The sequence below is a fragment of the Lynx rufus genome, unplaced genomic scaffold, assembly GCF_022079265.1.
Source record: "Lynx rufus isolate CCGP_SWC_20201006 ecotype Redwood Valley unplaced genomic scaffold, mLynRuf1.p SCAF_2, whole genome shotgun sequence".
Lineage (NCBI taxonomy): Eukaryota > Metazoa > Chordata > Mammalia > Carnivora > Felidae > Lynx > Lynx rufus.
This window is the reverse complement of record NW_025814834.1, coordinates 146,302,876-146,322,583: the sequence shown is the minus strand read 5'-3', so window position 1 is coordinate 146,322,583 and position 19,708 is coordinate 146,302,876. Positions and strand designations below refer to the sequence as shown.

At 39.0% G+C, this 19,708-nt stretch overlaps 1 protein-coding gene and 1 pseudogene across 4 annotated transcripts in view; both read left to right on the top strand.

Annotated features, from left to right (window-relative positions):
* The first annotated feature begins 1,807 nt into the window (after positions 1 to 1,807).
* LOC124514613 (thioredoxin-like) lies at positions 1,808 to 2,189 on the top strand (annotated as a pseudogene).
* Positions 2,190 to 4,407: 2,218 nt separating this feature from the next.
* Positions 4,408 to 19,708, top strand: part of ZNF326 (zinc finger protein 326) — a 36,784-nt gene continuing 21,483 nt past the window's right edge. The window contains exons 1-5 of one of the 4 annotated variants that reach the window (XM_047083628.1): positions 4,408 to 4,542; positions 7,052 to 7,096; positions 15,593 to 15,628; positions 15,724 to 15,835; positions 17,979 to 18,384. In XM_047083628.1, the coding sequence (XP_046939584.1) occupies positions 4,527 to 4,542; positions 7,052 to 7,096; positions 15,593 to 15,628; positions 15,724 to 15,835; positions 17,979 to 18,384 (615 nt within the window). In that variant the 5' untranslated portion in view covers positions 4,408 to 4,526. Of the gene's footprint in view, positions 4,543 to 7,051; positions 7,097 to 15,592; positions 15,683 to 15,723; positions 15,836 to 17,978; positions 18,385 to 19,708 lie in introns of those variants that run through there. The other 3 variants (XM_047083629.1, XM_047083630.1, XM_047083631.1) reach the window with 3 other exon arrangements.

Genomic DNA, 19,708 nt, shown 5'->3' with positions numbered 1-19,708 from the left:
TTAATACATGTAAAGTTCTTTGGAACATTTATTAATATATAGGGCTTAATAAAAGCTAATTATTATTTTAATTGCTATTTCTTTTAGCTTTTAGAGACACCTGTGTCTTTTTCAAGTTGTAAATTAAAATTGGAGAGAGACATCTTCTCATATGTATAAAATACATCCATTCAGTGCTGTTAACACCAGCTGTTTTCAGCCGATTTCTATTGCTGTGGTTCTGTAACAAGCTCTCCTTTGATAAGTCCTCAGAACCCTCAGTAGGAATTCCTTTGCTTATGTTAAGTTTGGCTGCTCTGCCTTAAGACAGTCATTTTTAGTACTTGACCTCCCTCTCTAAGTATTTATGAATTCCCTAAAGAACATGGAGAAGAAGAATTATTTGGAGCCAATTGGGAAGGCATTGTGAAATCAGAACTCCCCTTCGTAACCCTACTGTCACTTATTCTCCAAAATAATTGTCGGATGCTGTGGTTTTGTGCAGAGGAAGCTCTGGGCACTCACTTTCAGTCAGATGCAGTCTTTTCTTCAGTGGTGATTTTGCTTTTCCTCCTTAACATACAGCACCACTGTGCTACCTATAGGCCATATAAAAGGGGTACAGAGAAGGGTCTCCATTCCCAAAGAGTATGAACAAAGAGCTAGACAAGGAATACAACTAAATAACTTACTACAACAAGATTCCAACTGTGCTAACCACTATTAAGGTGACACAGAGGGAAGGGGATTCTGACTAAGAGCTTAGGGAGAGGTTTAAAAAGAGGCGACATGAATATTGAACCTTGAAGAATGGCAGAGGAGGAAAGGAAACACAATAGAAGCAGAGAGAACAGGGTGAGCAAAAGCTTGTGAAAATACACAGCTTGTTTGGGGAACAGCAGATGGTCCTGTGTTGTTGGAGCAGAAGGTATGTATGTGGAGGGTCAGGAGATGAGGAACAGAGGTCCCTGGGTCCTCAGGGAGCCCATGCACCTCGCTCTTCTCAGGTTCTGGGGAGGGCAATGGTAGGGCTTCTTTGACGGCTCCCTCAGGATCAGGTCTTAGATGTAGCTCCCCATTTCCTCCTTCTCCCTGCAGACTTCTCTTGGCATCAGCACATCATCCTTTTAACCTCTGCACTTAATAAAACATATTCTCTTCTGTTTTCCAATAGGCTTAGCTGTTCTGGCATTTACTAACCTGCCACCTACTGCAAAATAAATGGAGAATGAAATAGTCTAAGACTTTGTACAAAACCTTGGCCCCTCAGGGTAAAAATCTAAGCCTAAACAAGTGGGAACAGGCCCGGTTGCCTGGCCAGTTTCTGGGGGACTGGAAAGAGATGACAGTGAAGGAAGAAAACCATGTTTGGCACATAGTTGGTGCTCAATCAATATTTGTTTGGTAAAGGAATTAAGGGATGGCTTGAGGGACTCTCAGGTATTGCAAGGCCTCTCAGGTATTGTGGGGTATCTAGGTATGGCCACCTGCTTCTGCCTTGGGAAAGAGGAAGGAAAGGGAGAAGATATCTATGTATTCTGGCTCTCCAGGCATTTGTGCTGAGGCCAGTTTTCTTCTTGAGTTAGGAGTTCCATGATTGGTAATTTTCTCTTTTAGGAGAGAAAGAAGGGCGTGTGTGTGTGTGTGTGTGTGTGACCCAATACGTATTTCCTTACACTCATGCCTGAGTACCACGGGTTACAAACCACTCCTTTGCCATGATACCAAGAAAAATAAAAAGTTAAAAATGTCAAGAGAGAGCTCTGTCCAGCACTTAGGATCCACTTACATGGTCCTCACAGCCGCTTGTCAGACCCTAACCACCAAAATGGTGAAGCAGATTGAGAGCAAGTATGCTTTTCAGGAAGCCTTGAACAGTGCAGGGGAAAAACTTGTAGTAGTTGACTTTTCAGCCATGTGGTGTGGGCCTTGCAAAACGATTAAGCCTTTCTTTCATTCCTTCTCTGACAAGTATTCCAACATGGCGTTCCTTGAAGCAGATGTGGATGACTGTTGGGATGTTGCTTCAGAGCTTGAAGTCAAAATGCATGCCAACCTTCCAGTTTTTTAAAAAAGGACAAAAGGTGGGTGAACTTTCTGGAGCTAGTAAGGAAAAACTTGAAGCTACCATTAATGAATTAATCTAATTATGTTTTCTGAAAACATAACCAGCCATTGGCTGTTGAAAACTTGTAAATTTTTTTATTTACCAAAAGGAAAGATCAAGTATGAAGAGTGTATACCCAATTGCCATCTGATTATATAAGTGGCAATAAAATATTAAGTCTACCCTTAAAAAAAAAAAAAGTCAAGAGAGTTCAGTTTTACTTAGCAAATATATGTGCTCAGCACTTAGGATACAAAGAAGTCTTGATTCTAATCTCAAAGGGCTTCGAATGTGGGTAGACATAAAGCCAAACAGAGTATTTACTGCAGGGGAGATAGTGCGGTAACAGGTTAGCTCAGGGCCTTGCTACTCCAAGTATGGTTTCAGCAGCAGCAGCAGCAGCAGCAGCAGCAGCAGCAGCAGCATCTTCTGGAAACCTGTGAGGAATGCAGACTCTGGCTCCAACCCAGTCTGACTGAGTGTGCATGTGAGTTTTAATGAGATTGCTAGGCGAATCATATACACGTTAATATTTGAGAAGTACTGGCCTAGGGTGCCGGGATGGGATGTGGGTGTGTTTCTTAGAGGAAGTAAATCCTGAGCTATGTTTTGAGAATGGGTAGGGTTAACTGGGTGGTATCACAAGCAGAGACAAAAGCATAAGTAAAAGTTTAGTGGCATGAAGAAGCATAGGGATGATTGGGGAAGCGGCTTAAAACTGATCCACAAAAGGGAGAGAGTGTAGGAGAGAGGAGGAAGGAGAAATGTAGGAAGATGGCAGGTCAGGCAGTGGCCAGATCCGGACGCACGTGCTCTAGGTTACGTAGCTTTGCCTTGATCTAATCCATGATAGAGACGCATGATGAGATGTTTGGATTAGTGTTTAGAACACCGCAGCCCGGAGAAGCCTGAGAAATCAAGGCCAAAGGGCAGAGAAATTATTTAGGAAGATACAGCAACAGTTTGGGAGAGAGAGAATGAGAGTAGTTAGGTACTGCAGGTAGTGCGGTGGGAATGGAGAGAAGGGAACAAGTTTAAGAAACTTTAAGAGGTAATAAGCAGATGAAAGACTTCAGTATGAACTGGCGTGAGAGAATGGGAGAGGGCTGTGCCTTGACTAGATGAATCCGGCAGGCTTCCGGCTAGGATTAGTGGGTGGTTGCTCACGACACCACTAACAGAGATGAAAGAATAAAGGAGGATGAGCAGGTTTGGGGAGGGAAATTATGAGTTCAGTTTTCAACATGTTCAGCTCAGGTGACTAGGAAACATGTATAGGATGGGGGAAAAAAAGAAAACAAGGGTGGAGAATGGGTGAATCAATCAGGGTGGAGAAGGAAAGTGATGAAGAAGAAACAATGCCCTGTCCAGGTTTGGGGCTATGGTAATACACATAGTATATCTGTGAGTTTTTCCCCCAGCCCTATTTCCACAAGCTGCCTTCTTGGAACTGGTTCCAGAAACTGGTTGGACCTCAAAGAAGAGCAAATGGTTTTGATTCATGGTTTCCTATCCTGCGATCAACTCGTTGTTGACACTATTTCCTCTACTAACAGAAAAAAAAAAAATTAAACCTGGAGTTCAAACTCCTCCAGGTCAGAATGAATAGTTGTCTTTTTCCATATTGACCTGTGGGATGAATAATTTTGCCCACTTCCTCAACACTACTTCCCAAGTAGTGATAATACAACGCCAAGGTGTGTGGATATTTGTGCATGGTCATTCGTCAGGTTCTGGAGGACTTCTGCCACAAATCATCCCTGGTTTTGAACTTTTACAGCACTTTCATTTTGGACCTTAAAATTCAGAAACTGGTAATAGCTTGTTTTGGATCATTTCCACAATTATTTCCTATTTTGCAATCTGTTCTCTGCTCACAGAGTAAAAATCGTCTGGGACTTCAGCGTCTCCACAGCAAAAAGTCCAAAAACACGTTAACATTTTCGGTACAGTCATCCCCAGCCAATAAAAAGCAAAAGGTCGGCACGTGGTTTATTAGTTTGGGCAGGAGGGAGGTATTCCAACGAGATCCTTTCGCTCTTGCCAGGATCAAACATGGCGGGCTGCAGCCAGAATTTCCCGAACACCCAGTTCGCTTTCCCGTGACCCTAGTCAGTCTTCGACGCTCCTCTTTCTACCTTCCTTCCTCCTCAGCCCCTCCCAGAGGGTCAGCACTCGGGAGCGCGACAGCGGGCCTCCTTCCCGCCCCCACTCGAGGGCCCGCCCACCAGCCCGCGCCAGCCAATCGCAGGCCGCGCTGCGGCGGCTGGCAGCGCCGGCCGGCCCCGCCCCTCAGCCTCGCTGTGGCCTGCGGCTCCCGGGCCGGTAGCGCCGCTGTCGGTCGCGAGGACGGGTGGTGTGGAACCGCGGGTCGCGGGCGCTCGCCGCCTGCCACAGCTCAGCCCAGCGTCGCCGAGGCTGTGAGCCCCGAGCCTCCGCCATGGACTTCGAAGACGGTAAGCGGCGCCTCTGGCTGGTCGCCACGGCGGGCGGGAGGCGGGGTGGCCGCCCCGGGGGTCTGTTTACGGTCTCAAGATGGCCGTGTGGGCTTTGTTCTGCGGGCCCGGAGGCCGCCCGCCCGCCGCGGGCCCAGTGCCCGGAATCGGCCTGTGTGGGAACCCGCGCGCCTTGTCGCGCCCGCCCGGCGCCCGCTGCCGCCGGGGACCTGGGAGTTCCGTGCCGGCCTCGGTGAGGGGAAGGGCGCGCCCAGAGCGCCACGGCCTCCGGTCTCGGGCCCCGGACTCGCGCTCCGGACTCGCCCCGGCCCCGGTGCGTGGAAATTGCCCCGACGCCTCCCAACTCCCCGGTCTCCGGCAGAGGGGCGGGTGGGGCCTCCCCGGCCTCGCGTCGCGTTCGCCTCACAGGGCGGCGACCCAGCTCGTCCGTGTAGTAGATCCCCAACCAGGTTGCTTCTTAACAGATACAATTTCCAAAGGCTTGTTCACGGTGATGTTTCTCGTCTTAGTTTGAAGACGAGTTTAAAGGGCGTCCGTAAGTGACAAGTATAGGTAGATCTCTGTGCCGAATGGAAACCTAAGCTATTACTGGTTAGCAAACTGAGCTGTTTATCCACCAAAATTAACCTGGTCGTTAATCCCTAATTTCAAATAGCTGCGTGAACCTAAGCATTTTTTTCCTCTGGATTGTGTATGGATGGGACTTAAGTTAGAATTCTGGCACGGCATCACATGCCCTTCAAATTCAGCTCCGTGCCCAGCCGCCTGCGTTGGACTTAACGTTTAAGTAAACCGTATTCCAGCAATACCTTTCAGCTGTCTCTCACGCTAGTTCTTGAAACCATTTTCACAGGCTCCCAGAGTAAAATTAATTTGGTTTTCACCTTGTCTTCAAATCTTGCCCAACTTTTATAGGAATTGGTGTCAAGATAAAATGAGTGGGTTAACGACAGCGTTAGGGAGACGTGGAAAAGGGTTTCAGTGGTTAAAGTGGTCTTAATCCTGAGTAACCAGACGTGTCTAATTAAAACCGGCTCGCTAACTAGTTGTAAGCCCCTCACCCAACCGAAACAATTATATGAAACATTGAACGTACTGTGATCTCAGCATGAGTCTGACTAAACGATCTTTTGATCTTTGATTTGATTTCATGCCAAAAAGAATTAAAGCTGCCAAATCTAAGTATATGAAAGGGGGCTGAAAGAACCCATGTTTTAAAAAGTTTATTTATTTATTTTGAGAGAGAGAGAGAGAAAATCCCAAGCTGTCGGTGCAGCGCCAGATGTGGGGCTTGATCTCACGAAGCCTGACATCGTGACCTGAGCGGAAATCAAGAGTAGGGCTCTTAACCAGCTAAGCCACCCAGGCGCCCCTGGGATAACGCTTTGGTGGAGCCTTTTCAATTAGTTTGAAATAGGAAGTCCAGCTGTTAAGAGTAGCACACTCTGGTGTTTTTGTTTGTTTTGGTTGGACTTTGACTCATTTTGATACAGATACCTTAAAACTATGTTTATTTGAAGTAGCGAAGCTGGGAATGAAAGTTAAAAATATATTGCTGTGGTTTCAAACCAAAGTTTGATGATAGTACCAACACTCAGGGTACAGCAGAAGCTACCCAGGTGGGGGGAGGGAACAATGGGAGTGGTTCCACCCCCCCCCCAAGGGAATCCATTTTCTGTAGAGAGTTGAAAAACAATAAAACTTAGTTTGCTTACTTTTTATTGTCACCATGTGCCTACAATTCCAGCGTTAGTAATAAAATTATAAACAGTGTCAGTGAGTAAACACTCCTCCTCTCTCTTGCTTCCTTTTCTCCTTTACTGCTATATTTGGGAGTGGAATTTGACTAACAATACATCTGAATCTAATCCTATGCAGTGTAGCTGGACTCTGTGGCATTCAAGGGATCACTGTATCAGCTTTCTTTCTTTTAGTATTTATTAGTAAAATTAATTAAAGGACTTAATTGCCAAATCCGTTTTAACGGAAATTACCAATATGGTTTTTGGTGATGTCACATCCTGGATAGATACAGTGAAGGCAAACATATATGTATGTGTATATGCATTCTCAAATAAGATCTTGAAAACTTTAGAGAGCGAGTAGGTAAAAGAAATATATTAACTTTGAAACAATTACATATTACATACAATCAGTTCTCACATGGCCCTTTTTGCAATTTTTGATACATAATTTAATCTATCTGCCTTCCTTTTGTTTCCCTGTATAAATCAGTAGTGGATTCCCTTTTTTGGCAATTATTGTATATCAGGTGTTAAAGCGAATTTTTACATTTTAGTAATTTGGATGATTTGCCTCTTGGGGAGATAATGAAGAGAGATACATGTTTTTCCATATTAAATGTTTGTAATTATTTACACTCCATTTTTGTAGATAATAGAGTTAATGACATTTTAAGAAATTGTGTTTGATTTGAATAGATGAGTATGTAATTTCAGATTTTTGCTAATATTGCACTAATTTCTTTCTGTTAAATGTGTCTTCATAGATTATACACACTCTGCTTGCAGAAATACTTATCAGGGCTTTAATGGTGAGTATCCTCTTTTGTTTTCTCTTAAATAATGTTAAAGAAATGCATTTCAGATTTTCTCTACATGCACATAAAGTAACAATGTAAAAAGCCAGTTCTACCTTGTTTCAGTCATTGTTTTGTCTCTTAATGTATCACTGCTCAGTGTTAATGTTGTCACACTATGTATAGTTTTTTAATTAAGGAATTTGGGAATCAGAAAAAGTCAGGGCTATTCAGTATAGTTTGACTCTTTTGTTTTGTTTGAATTATGATTCCTTTAATTTATGCCAAAAGGCCTTGACTACATTCCGAGTGATGAGTTACAAGAAACTAGTCGAGTTCTTTTTGCTGACTGAGAAGCTTTGGTATTGAATAATGTAGATTAAGTGGATTATTGTCTTGGTTTTATATCGCTTTTATTGTAATACATTTTGACCTTGTTTTTGAGGTCATTTGTTTTAGTGTCTAAATGTGTTTGTATATAAAGAGCTGTCTAGAGGAGCACATGAAGAAGCCTGATTGTTTATTTTATTTTTTTAAATGTTTTTTTTAATGTGTACTTTTTGAGAGAGGGAGACAGAGCATGAGCAGGGGAGGGGCAGAGAGAGAGGGAGACACGGAATATGAAGCAGGCTCCAGGCTCCGAGCTGTCAGCACAGAGCCCATTGTGGGACTCAAACCCATGAACTGTGATATCTTGACCTGAGCTGAAGTTGGACACCCAACCGACTGAGCCACCCAGGAGTCCCTAAGCCTGATTGTTCATTGACTTAAGCATGACGTTAGAGTTATGACTATAGAGCTAGATAAAATCATAAGAGGTAGGCAGAGTACAGTTGGATGTTATTTTGATAGTTATTAAAGTTCTGCCAGACAGGATGATAACCCAAAAAAGAACGTGGAAGAATTCAGTGAGGTAAAAAAGGACCCCCATAGAGTGGAAGTACACATATTGATGGCCAGAGAAAAGGAAAATTCAGCTGTGTACAGAATATAATATATTCACAAAATAAAACTGAAGCAAGTGTACTAAATAAAACTATGTGCCATTTTATGAGAATAATTGCTGTCCAATTAATTTCTGTGTATCATCTTTAAGAATTTAGAGAAACTTTGTATTTGATGTGGGCTAAAAAAGCTCAGTGTGTAGGAAGTAGTATATATTGAGTGCTGAAGAATACCTTTTTTTAAAGTTTATTTATTTTGAGAGAGAGAGCATGAGCAGGAGAAGGGCAGAGAGAGAGAGGGAGAGAGAGAATCCCAAGCAGGCTCTGAATTGTCAGCCCAGAGCTGGATGCAGGGCTTGATCTCACAAACTGAGATTGTGACCTGAGCTGAAATCAAGAGTTGGATGCTTCACTGACTGAGCTATCCACGTGCCTCTGGTTGTTGTTGTGATTGTTGTTGTTGTTTTCTTAATGTATTTTTGAGTAATCACTATACCCAACCTGGGGCTCAAACTTACAACCCCAGGATCAAGAGTTGCATGCTCTACTAACTGATCCAGCTAGTTGCCCTTGAAGAACACAGTTTTGAACAGGAGAATGTCATAATAAAACTACCAGAGGAACTTTAATTTGTATCCACATTTAGGTAGATTGAAAACTGGAAACTTAGGAGTGCCTGGCTGGCTCAGTTGGAAGAGTATGTGACTCTTGCTCTTGGGGTTGTAAGTTCAAGCCCCATGCTGGATGTAGAGATTTCTTAAAAATAAAATCTTAAAAAAGGAAAAGAAAAGAAAAAACTGGAAAATAAGCTAAAAAGCCATTTAATAAATTTAGGTGTTAGGATTTAAAGATCCTGAACTTGGGAGAAGACAGTAGTAATTTTGAAAATAGTAAGATGTTTCTAGAGAAAATTAACAGAACTTGCAGGCTGACTGACTAGTAATGAGTAGAAAATTGAGAAGGATGAATAAAAACGAGTCCAAGATTTTAAACTGGAGTGAGTAGGACTAATACGTTCACCAAAGAGAGACATTTGGAATGATAAAAGGCTTCAATTTCTAGTAGTGTTTACCAGAGATTTGGATTTAATGTCTAAATGTAGGACTTTGACATGTAGAGTCATACCAGGCCAGAAGTTTATTTTCTTAATGTACAGTGATGCAAAAAGAACTTTAGCAATTTCTATCACAGTGATGACTTTTTGTTTAAGAGATGCACTTTATTTTTTATTGAAGTATAATTGACATACAACATTACATTAATTTCAGGGGTACAGCATGATGATTCACTGTAGACATTGGGAAAATGATTACTGCAATAATTCTAGTTACCATCCATCACCATATATAATTAAATTTTTTTCTTATAATGAGAACTTTTAAGATTTAATCTCTTAACAGTTAAGTCATCATGCTATACATTATATCCTGTGACTTATTTTTTCCCCTCATGACTTATTTTTTTATAACTGGACTTTTGTACCTTTTGATTCCCTTTGCCCACCTGCACTCTCTCCCCTCTAGAAACCACTAACCTGTTCTCTGTATCTATGAGCTTGGCTGTTTTGTTTTGTTTTGTTTTGTTTTGTTTTGTTTTGTTTTGTTTTGTTTTGTTTAGATTCCATGTAACAGTATTTGTCTTGCTTTGTAACTTATTTCACTTAGCATAATGCCCTCAGGGTCCATCCATGTTGTTGCAAATGGCAAGATTTCATTCCTTTTTATGGCTGAGTCCTGTTCCTCGTATATGTGTACCCCATCTTTTTTATCCGTTCATCCTTTAGTGGACACTTAAGTTGTTTCCATACCTCTCCTATTATATAAATAAAGCTGCAGCGAACATGGGGTGCATATATCCTTTTGGATTAATGTTTTACCAATGTTGTGAACTTTATTTTTTCTCTTAATTTTAGTTCCAACAGTGGTTTTCATCTGAGGGTGATTGTTAGATTCCCCTGGGGAGCTTTTCCAAAGTTTATCTGTTTAGGTCATACTCTAGTCCTCTTGAATCTTAGTTTTAAATAAGGGATCCCTGGTTGTGCATGTGATGAAAAAGTGCTGTGAATGACTTTGGAATGCATTGCTGGTTAAAGATCATTATTTGACACACTTTGAGGTCTAGGTTATCTACACTTCATAAATGAGGAACTTAATTTCAGAGATGTAATTTGACTTTATTCATTTAACAAATATTTCTTGAGTGACTGCTGTGTATTAGATACTATTCTAGGAACTGGCAATATAGCAATGAGCAAAATGGAAAATATTCTTGCCCTTGTAGGGAGTACAATCTAGTGGGATGAATTGGAGAATACGCAAGATAAGGAAGTAACACATATTGTATATTAGATGGTAACAATTGCTTAGAAGAAAAAGGCCACAGAGGATGTTGGCCGTGGTGGTGGTAGTGGTGGTGTGTGTGTGTGTGTGTGTGTGTCTGTCTGTCTGTTGGGGAAGGACTTGCTAAGGTGACCTTTGAGCACAGATTTGAGAAGGTGCAGATGCAAGCCATGGCTATCTAAAGGGAGAATGCTGTAGGCTTTAGCAAATACGAAGCCAAATGAAGCCAACAATACAATTCATTGTTAGCATTGTCTTTTCCAGCGACTGAAATGAAGTAGAAGGTACTGGAAAATATGTCAAGTACCAAATTTCCTCCACACCATTTCTTGGAAGGAAGTTGTATTTTCAATGATTCCATGTTTCCTTCCTGCCTCACAATAACTCTTTTTATATAAACAGCAGAGAAAAAAAGGAGAGCATTCGAGATAGACGAAAGCAGGAATAAAGGTACAGCTGAGTACATTGTGCTTCAGAGAGACTTAAGAATGTTTTGACTAGAGCTGATGATTTTTGCTGAGCAGTCTTAAGACAGAGTTAGAGTGGTGAGGTGTAGCCAGAGGCATTGAAAATCAAAGATAACTTGTTTATATCTAAGAGACAATAGAAAATAAAGACCTGAAAGAGTGGAGGGATTGAGCAGTGCAGATACAGAGAAAGAGCATTCCAGGCAGAGGGAACAGCAGGTGCAAAAATGGGTGTGTGCATACTGTGTTCTAGGAACAGCTGAGTGTTCTAGGAACACTCTAGTATACCTAGAGTGGAGCGATAACGGGAGGAATGGTAGATGATGAAGTTAAGAAGTGATAGGTAAATCATACAGGGCAGAATTTGTCAGATATAGCAGTTGCCTTCTTTTTTAATGTTTATTTATTTATTTTGAGAGCAAGCGAGTGAGCGAGCATGAGCTGGGAAAGGGGCAGAGAAAGAGGGAGAGAATCCCAAGCAGGCTCCACGCTGTCAGCACAGAGCCTGATGTGGGGCTCAGTCCCACAAACCGTGAGATCATGACCTGAGCCAAAATCAAGAGTCAGACACTGAACCAAGTGAGCCACCCAGGTGCCCTACAAGTATTGACATTTTGGACTAGATAATTCTTTGTGGGGGGATGTCTTGTGCATTGTAGACTGTTCAGCGACATCTTTGGCCTCTGTGCACTAGATGTGAACAGCACCTGCCCTTTGGTTGTGAAAACCAAAAGTGCTTTCAGAGATTGTCAGATGTCCTCTGGAAGGCAAAATTGTCCTTGGTTCAAAGCCACTGGTATAGGGCCTTACGGATTATTTAAGGGTTTGGCTTTTACTTCAGGCAAAATGGGAAGCCATTGGAAGTTACTGAGCATTGAACTTTATTTATTTAAGTTTATTTATTTAAGTAATCTCCACAGCCAGTGTGGGGCTTGAACTCACGACCCTGAGATCGAAAGTTGGCATGCTCTTCCAGCTGAGCCAGCCAAGTACCCTGAACATGATTTAAATTCACATTTTAACAGATTTATTCTGGCTGTTTTCTTCAGAATAAACAGAAAGGAAGCAAAAGTGAAAGCAGGAAAACTAGTTAGGAGGCTGTTGTAGTAACGTAGATTTGAGATGCTGGTGGCCTGTATCAAAATGCTAGTAGTGTGGAGGTGGTGAACAGAGGTCCTATTTCAAGAGTTGGTGTGACACAGCTTGTTAATTATTTTGATAAGTCAGTTGTTTTTTCCTGTTACTCCTCAGCTCCTTCCTTATGATTTAATTGTAACTGAGTTTTAACATTTGTTGAACTTATAGAGTGATTAAAGCAATAGAATAGATTTGATTTAAAACATGAGGTCGGTTTTTGAGTGAATTACTTTCATTTTATAATAATAATAAAGACATGTTCTTCTAGTTTTATTTATTTATTTAAAAAATATTTTGATGTTTATTTTTGAGAGAGAGAGAGAGACAGAGTGCGAGCGGGGGAGGTGCAGAGAGAGAGGGAGACGTAGAATCTGAAGCAGACTCCAGGCTTTGAGCTGTCAGCACAGAGCCTGACGTGGGGATTGAATTCATGGACCGCGAGATCATGACCTGAGCTGAAGTCGGAGGCTCAACTGACTGAACCACCCAGGCGCCCTGTTCCAGTTTTATTTTTAAAGTGATTTCTAAGTTCATTTGGTAACCTGGAAGAATGTTGTTTATACAGAAGCAGTCATCTTATAGAATCTATATCCCTATAATCATACTGATTACATACAGTATAAAGACTTTTCCTTTTTTCCTTTTTAATTAACTGAATAGTAACCATACTATGAATAATAAGCCAAAATCATTGCTATGTAGTTTTCTTAATTTTTGTGTACTCTACAGTGCCTGGCATAAGGTGGGTGTTCAATAAATAGTAGTAATTTATGGCCCCATAGTGAAATAAAAACACAGAATAAAAAACTAAAAGATTTAGTATCTGAAGGCAGCCTCTGCGAGCTCAAAATTGAAACTCGCAGAAATAACAATATGAAACTTTTTGCTTTGTTTATCTAACTGAACTTAGCTCTAAGAGTATTTTTTAATATGAGGTTTAGAGGAAGGCTTTTTATTTTGAAATTTTTATTTTAATTTCAAAATTGCCCTCTATCTGAGATAATATAAGAATAAATTACCAACTCTAAAGACAGATAATTGACATCGGGCTCTCTGCTGAGCGTGGAGCCCACTTAAAATTCTCCCCCCACCCCAATACCCTTCTCCCCCACTTGTGCTCTCTCTCTCTCTCAAAAAAAAAAAAAAAAAAAAAACGATAAATGACTATTTTATTAATCTAGAATTGTGTTGTCTAATATGGTAGCCATGAGCTGCATGTGACCGCACACTTGAATGTGGACAGTTGGAATTTAGATGAGCTATAAATGTAAATAATGCGCCCCATTTGAAGTCTTAGTATGAAAAATGTATTAATAAACTTATTGTGTTCTGTTATGCTTATTGGTACTTACAAGTTTTATATAATTCTAAATTTCACTGAAAAGCTCAAGTTTTATCATTGGCAGCAAATGCTGTTAGTTGTTTTCCTTTAAGTGACAGTTTTACTTTGTTCATTTTTGAGAACATGCCAAATGCTCAGTCTGTCTAGTAAAAATAGTATTTGTAAAAGTGGCTAATTTCATTTCACAACCAAGCACTTGCACAATGGCTTTTCCTGGCAAAAACCGTGATACTTTGGTATGCAGCAAAATTGCTTTTTGTGCTACAGACACTACCAGAAAGAAATTGTACTGAAAAGTCATGGTTTAATAAAATTGATCATTCTTAACTGTTTCATCAAGGACATTTTTAAGTAGAGATGGCTCTTTTTATTATTTTTTTACTGCAAGTGTGCAGTATTAAGGACTACAATGACTGCTAATATCCTTTGGTGCCATTGCCTTGATTTGTGGTGAGGGACCTGCAGTTTTACCCACCAGTGCTTTTGCATCTTCAGTGCAAATGTCAGCACTGTGAAAAAGGCAAATAATGTTGCAGTGTTATTTATGAAAATAGTTTGATCTTGTGGATCCCTGAAAAGGTCCTAGCAACTCGCAGTGGTGAAGAGACTATTCTTTGAGAACAATGGTTCTGGGGCATGTACAAAATTAGTAGAAATCAGACCCTGCCCACAAGATGAGTGTACATTTAGGATGAGGCCACAAATAGCAGAACATAAGGCAGAGTATCCTAAGCACTGTATAAGAGCTATAGACTTTTAGGTATTTAGAAGAGATGATAATCAACTGAGATGGTATCATTAAATTTGATCTTAAAAGGGTTAGTATTTGAAATGGACTTTTAAAAGATGAGAAGATTTAAAAAAAATTGTTTTTTATTATATTTATTTATATTTGAGAGACAGAGTGAGACAGAGCACAAGCGGGGGAGGGGCAGAGAGAGAAGGAGACACAGAATCTGAAGCAGGTCCCAGGCTCAGAGCAAGTGTTTAGCACAGAGCTCGACACTGGGCTCGAACCCACAAACCGTGAGATCATAACCTGAGCCGAAGTCGGTCACTTAACTGACTGAGCCACCCAGGCACCCTTAAAAGTGAGAATATTTTAAGAAGCAGATATTTGGGGTGTTAGCTGGGAGTGTTTCACATAGAAGCAACAGCATAAAGCTAGAAGGGTGGATACATATTGGACTTTGAGAAAATAATGTCATCTCTTTGGACTGTAGTTCCCTAATCTATAAAGCAAGAAGATTCAATTTTATCATTTAGGTTGCTTCCAGCTTTAAAGTCGCAAGATTCTGAGTGATATTTTTGTGAAGTTGTTGCTGTTGTCATTATTATTAGGACCAGAAATATTTAAGTGGTTGTAATTAAAATTTAGTGTTTTAAAAAATGTAAATTAAGGTATTTGCTCTTTGTATATTGTTGTATTTATTAGTGTATAAAATTTGAGGAGGGTGACAATAAAGGATTTTAAAGGACTTTATAAGACACATTCTAAATGATTTAAAAATACCATCTTTATAATCATAGTAAATTTATTTTATTACCTCTTTCGTTGTATTTTTTACATCAGAGGTTGGGATATAGATGGAATTGCAGTGTAATAAGACATACTTAGTACCCTTAATGTATTAGAATTTGTTTTGTGTGTGTTTTGTATTGCTAGAATTCACATTCGTTCCCTATTCAGAGTATTTGAGGATTTAAATATTTGTTGAGTTGTTATTTATAGGTGTAATACCACAGGTTGTTCCCGTACTCCATGATTTTTACTTTTTAAAAATGTCTATTTCGGTTAGTATATGAACAAATTTAAATTAGGCTAATTGAAAATGTGGCCGCTTCTGAGTTTTTAGATCTTTTGAGAGCAGCTAGATGGCAAAAAAGTATACTTAGAACAAAGTTTTTCTTCTTGACATTAATAAATGATTTTTTTTGAGAGTAGGAATTATTATTAATTATGTACTATGGAATAAGCTAATACAGAACCTTAAAGTAGCACCCTAGTCAAATAGATGTTGATTAAATTAAAAATAATTCTAATATAGAACTTTCTTAGTTGATAATGTTTTTTTGAAAAATAGGTTTTATTAGCAAATCTGATTATTCAGTAGATTATCATTTGTGAGGTTTTTTCCTTCCACGTCTACTGTGAGTTTAGCTTAAATGTTAATGATGAATTATTATCTCAGATCATTGATAGGAATATCTTGTGTTTTATGCAAAGATTCCTGAAGAGGATAGTATATCTTACTGACCTTTTGTTACTGACTCTGTTTTAGGAATGGATCGTGATTATGGCCCCGGATCTTATGGAGGTCTGACATTCAAGGATATTTATCTAAAAATTCTTCTTTTGAGTGCCAGTAAAGGTGAGCATCATTTAATTTTTTTCTTTTTAAACTCTTTATAGGGATGGACCGTGACTATGGCCATGGATCCTATGGGGGTCAAAGATCCATGGACTCCTACCTAAACCAGTCATATGGCATGGACAATCACAGTGGTGGTGGTGGGGGTAGCAGGTAAATTGCTTAATCACTTGGCCAAATGATTAGATGACTATAAGATTCTGGATATTTTAATTTAAGTATTCCTTAGGCATGTTATGATGCTTGAATTTCACTATTTGGTATTGAATAATCACTTTAAATGTTTAGAGGTGTTAATTAATGGTTATAAAAATTACCTCAGGATTACTGGCAGACATTATTTTAGGAAAACTTCAAGTAGCTATTTTCATTTCACTATAATAGAGTAAGCTTTTCTGTCTTTTAGTAGTGAACTTTTTTTTTTTTTTTTTACTTCCTTTACTTTTAACTCCTCATCAGTCAGAATGTTCTGAACAAATGATATAAAAATGTTATTGGAAATATTATCTGTGAACCTTTTTCTTTATGATTTTTAAAAGTGTCTTTTCTGATGTGGGGTGTTCTATAAAGCAGCAAAGCAGTCTTTGACTGGAATGGGTTTAACTGAACCAGTCTAGCAACATTCAGTTTTCTGAGAAACATTTAAGGTAGTTGTTCTTTTAATTTTAGAGTAAGTTGTAGGAGCAAATTGTAATAATAAAATGTTCTTTAAGTCCATATCTAGGTTATTTATTGGCAGATACTACTTAGACCAAAAACACTTGTGCTCTAAGCTAGGAGCATTGTATTAAAGCCATGAATACTATACCTTTGCTTATTTTAATGCACTAGAGTTTAGATTGTTTTTATATTTTACTGTTCATACTGTGTAAAGCTTAACACTAGTTGAACTACTCAGGCCATAGGGTTGACCACATTTCAGGCAAAGAGCGTATACCTTTTAAGGCACAGATATTTCTACTAAGTATAACTAGTTAGGTAACATTTGAAACTATCCTCCTTCTTCATAAAATGAAGGATCCGGATTCCTTAAGGATGGACTGAATGATGCTTTACTTTCCTTCTTTCTGCTTCAAGTGTGCCACTATGGTTTAATAGTAGAGGAAAAATCAAGAAAATGAACAGATACAACAATTTTGCTTATGTGATAGATGTTTTAAAAAGAGCTGGAAAGAGGAATAATTTTTATACGGTTACCAGGATTCAGAAATAAATAGTACATTCTATTTAGTGATCTGTAAATAATTGAAGTAATGTAACACATTTAACTGTTTTAATATATCCGTTACTGCCCTATTGCATTGTAAATGTGATGTGGATAAACTATGTAGATGTTATCGTTTATCTCATGTGTAATTGTGGGCCTTTATAAAACTATGTTGTAAGCTATGAAGCAACTTTTGTAATCCATGCTTTGGATTTGTGAGAAGTAAGATGATTTGTTTCTTCTGTTGATTCAATTAAAACCTTGAGGAGACGGTGTGCTCCCTTTTTTAGAGTAGTTTTATGTGCTAATTTCCTACCAGGAAATAATTTTTTAAATAATTGAAGATATAAAATGTACTCTTTCTCATCTGCCTTCAAAATTCATATGCAGAGGATATATGTTCGTGGTCTTTTACTTTTATGTTCTATTTTATGTGCTTATTCTTCTAGATTTGTTAGATTTGCTAGTCTACAAGTAGAAAGTGACTGAGGATTGATTATTGACCTTACCCAAAGTTGGGCAGGATATCAAATTTTGTAAGCAGAGATAATTCTCCAAATTTTGACTGCTACAGACACAAGCAGTTTTGTTACATAGATTATTAGGGGTGCAAAAAGGATCTCTTCTGTGTCACAAATAGCCTATATTGGTATAGTCTTCAATTTATGTCCCTATTGAAAGCCAAAATATTGTAAATATTTGGTATTTTCCAGTACTAGGGATGGATTCAAAGAAATTTTGAGTAGTTTGTGAACTTTTAGCAAATGACTTTTTCCAAGACTAGGGCTGGGCTTAAATACTGACAGACAAATCTTTTTAATAAAATAGAAAAGCTGCCACAAAGCAGATTTTTAAGCTAAGGTTTACTTAACTCAATTCATATTTAAAAACTGACTCAGATAGCTTTCTATCTGGTCTCATGTTGAACTGCCCAGCCCTAATCAGGGTGTGAATAAAAGTAGAACTGTGCAAACCAGTATGGTATAAATGAATTTTAGTTGATAAATGTCATCTGATAATTTGTCTTTTGAATTGTCTAACATTAGTAAGCTTACTTTTGTTTTTTCCCTCACTGTGCAACTTTTCCAGGTTTGGACCTTATGAGTCTTACGACTCCAGGTCTTCTCTGGGTGGGCGAGATCTGTACAGATCTGGCTATGGTTTTAATGAACCCGAACAAAGCCGCTTCGGAGGTAGTTATGGTGGTCGATTTGAGAGCTCCTACCGGAATAGCCTTGACTCTTTCGGAGGTAGAAACCAGGGCGGGTCTAGCTGGGAAGCACCTTACTCCCGTTCAAAATTGAGGCCTGGGTTTATGGAGGACAGAGGAAGAGAGAATTACTCTTCCTACAGCAGTTTTTCTTCACCCCATATGAAGCCTGCACCTGTAGGCTCTCGGGGGAGAGGAACGCCTGCTTATCCTGAAAGTACGTTTGGAAGCAGAAACTATGATGCTTTTGGAGGACCATCAACAGGCAGAGGCCGAGGCCGAGGAGTAAGTACAACAGAATCTTTTCAGATTCTTTTCACTAGTCACTCTTTTAAACCCTTTCAAGACCACGGTTTTCCACTAGAATAAACACTGTTCATCCCAGTGTATTTTGAAGCAAAGCTGAATCATAAGCATAATTTTTAGGTTGCCTGTAAAAGTTTTTCCAGCACTTCAGAAAACAAGTGGCAGTGTGAGATGATTGTTCATAGTTTTGCCAAATCTCCCTTTATTAAAAAGGTGAGGATATTAGGTTTTGGTCTAAAAGGGGTTAAAAGGAGTTGCATTTTTCCTTGTAAAACACTAGCAGTTTTGCTGGTGGGACAGTTCTTGGATTATTGTAAAAGGTAACCAACCCTTTGGAGTTTTTGAGTAGGTTAAAGGTGCAATGTATGATAAAATGTTTATACTTTGCTGCTAACTCTAGCACATAGAATTTCTTCAGAGCTCCATATTTCACATATAACACAAGGGACTAAAAGTCGGTAATAATAGATGAGGGTAGCTTAGCTATGTTTACATGGTGAAGAAGTTGATATGTTTAATAGGTTGTAGAATGATTTGTGGTCAATATAATTACTAACTTACTCTCTTGCAATATGTCCTGTTGCTGGGTGTTTCGTTTTCCCTTGTGTCACTAGTTTTTACTATTGAGAAATAAGCTCCTACTTGTACAGATATGTCTCTGGCTCCTTCCTAGGAAGTAATCTTTTGTAAATTATTGCTTACATGAGTAATTATACCAGTCTTCAAGTGTTTTATTTCAGGACATAGTATAAAGAGAATGACTTATGTTCTTAGGTAACTTGACTGACATGAAATTTTACTAGTAAGTGTATGTAGATTGTGGAGTTATATAGTTTGGTCATATGAAAGATATTGTATTTTTGCCTTAATGTAAGAAATGGTTTAATTAAGTCAGTTACTCTTAATATTCTCTTTGCAGAGGAAAGTACTTCTGATAAAAAATGTAGTAGGGCACATGTTTTTGTCTCTTCATTGGCTTTTGGTACATCAGTGTAGTTTGTCCTTTTTGTGTAGAAATTTTGCATTGATAACAGTTACCCTTTACTGATGTAAAATGCATTGCACCTTTAATGGATAATTAATGAAGATATTTCTAATGTGACTCTATAAGTTACCTGGAAACACTAAACTATTCAAGTTTACTAGGTTAGATAGGGATTCCTAAGCATATATATAAATGTAAGCAACTGATACGTTGCTCTTCCACCATAATTAATGACTATAGGTTAATTGAAAATTGTTGGGGTTAGTAGGCTTTGGGTTTTGAAATTGAAAATCGATTCCAGTTTGAAAATTTGGAAAA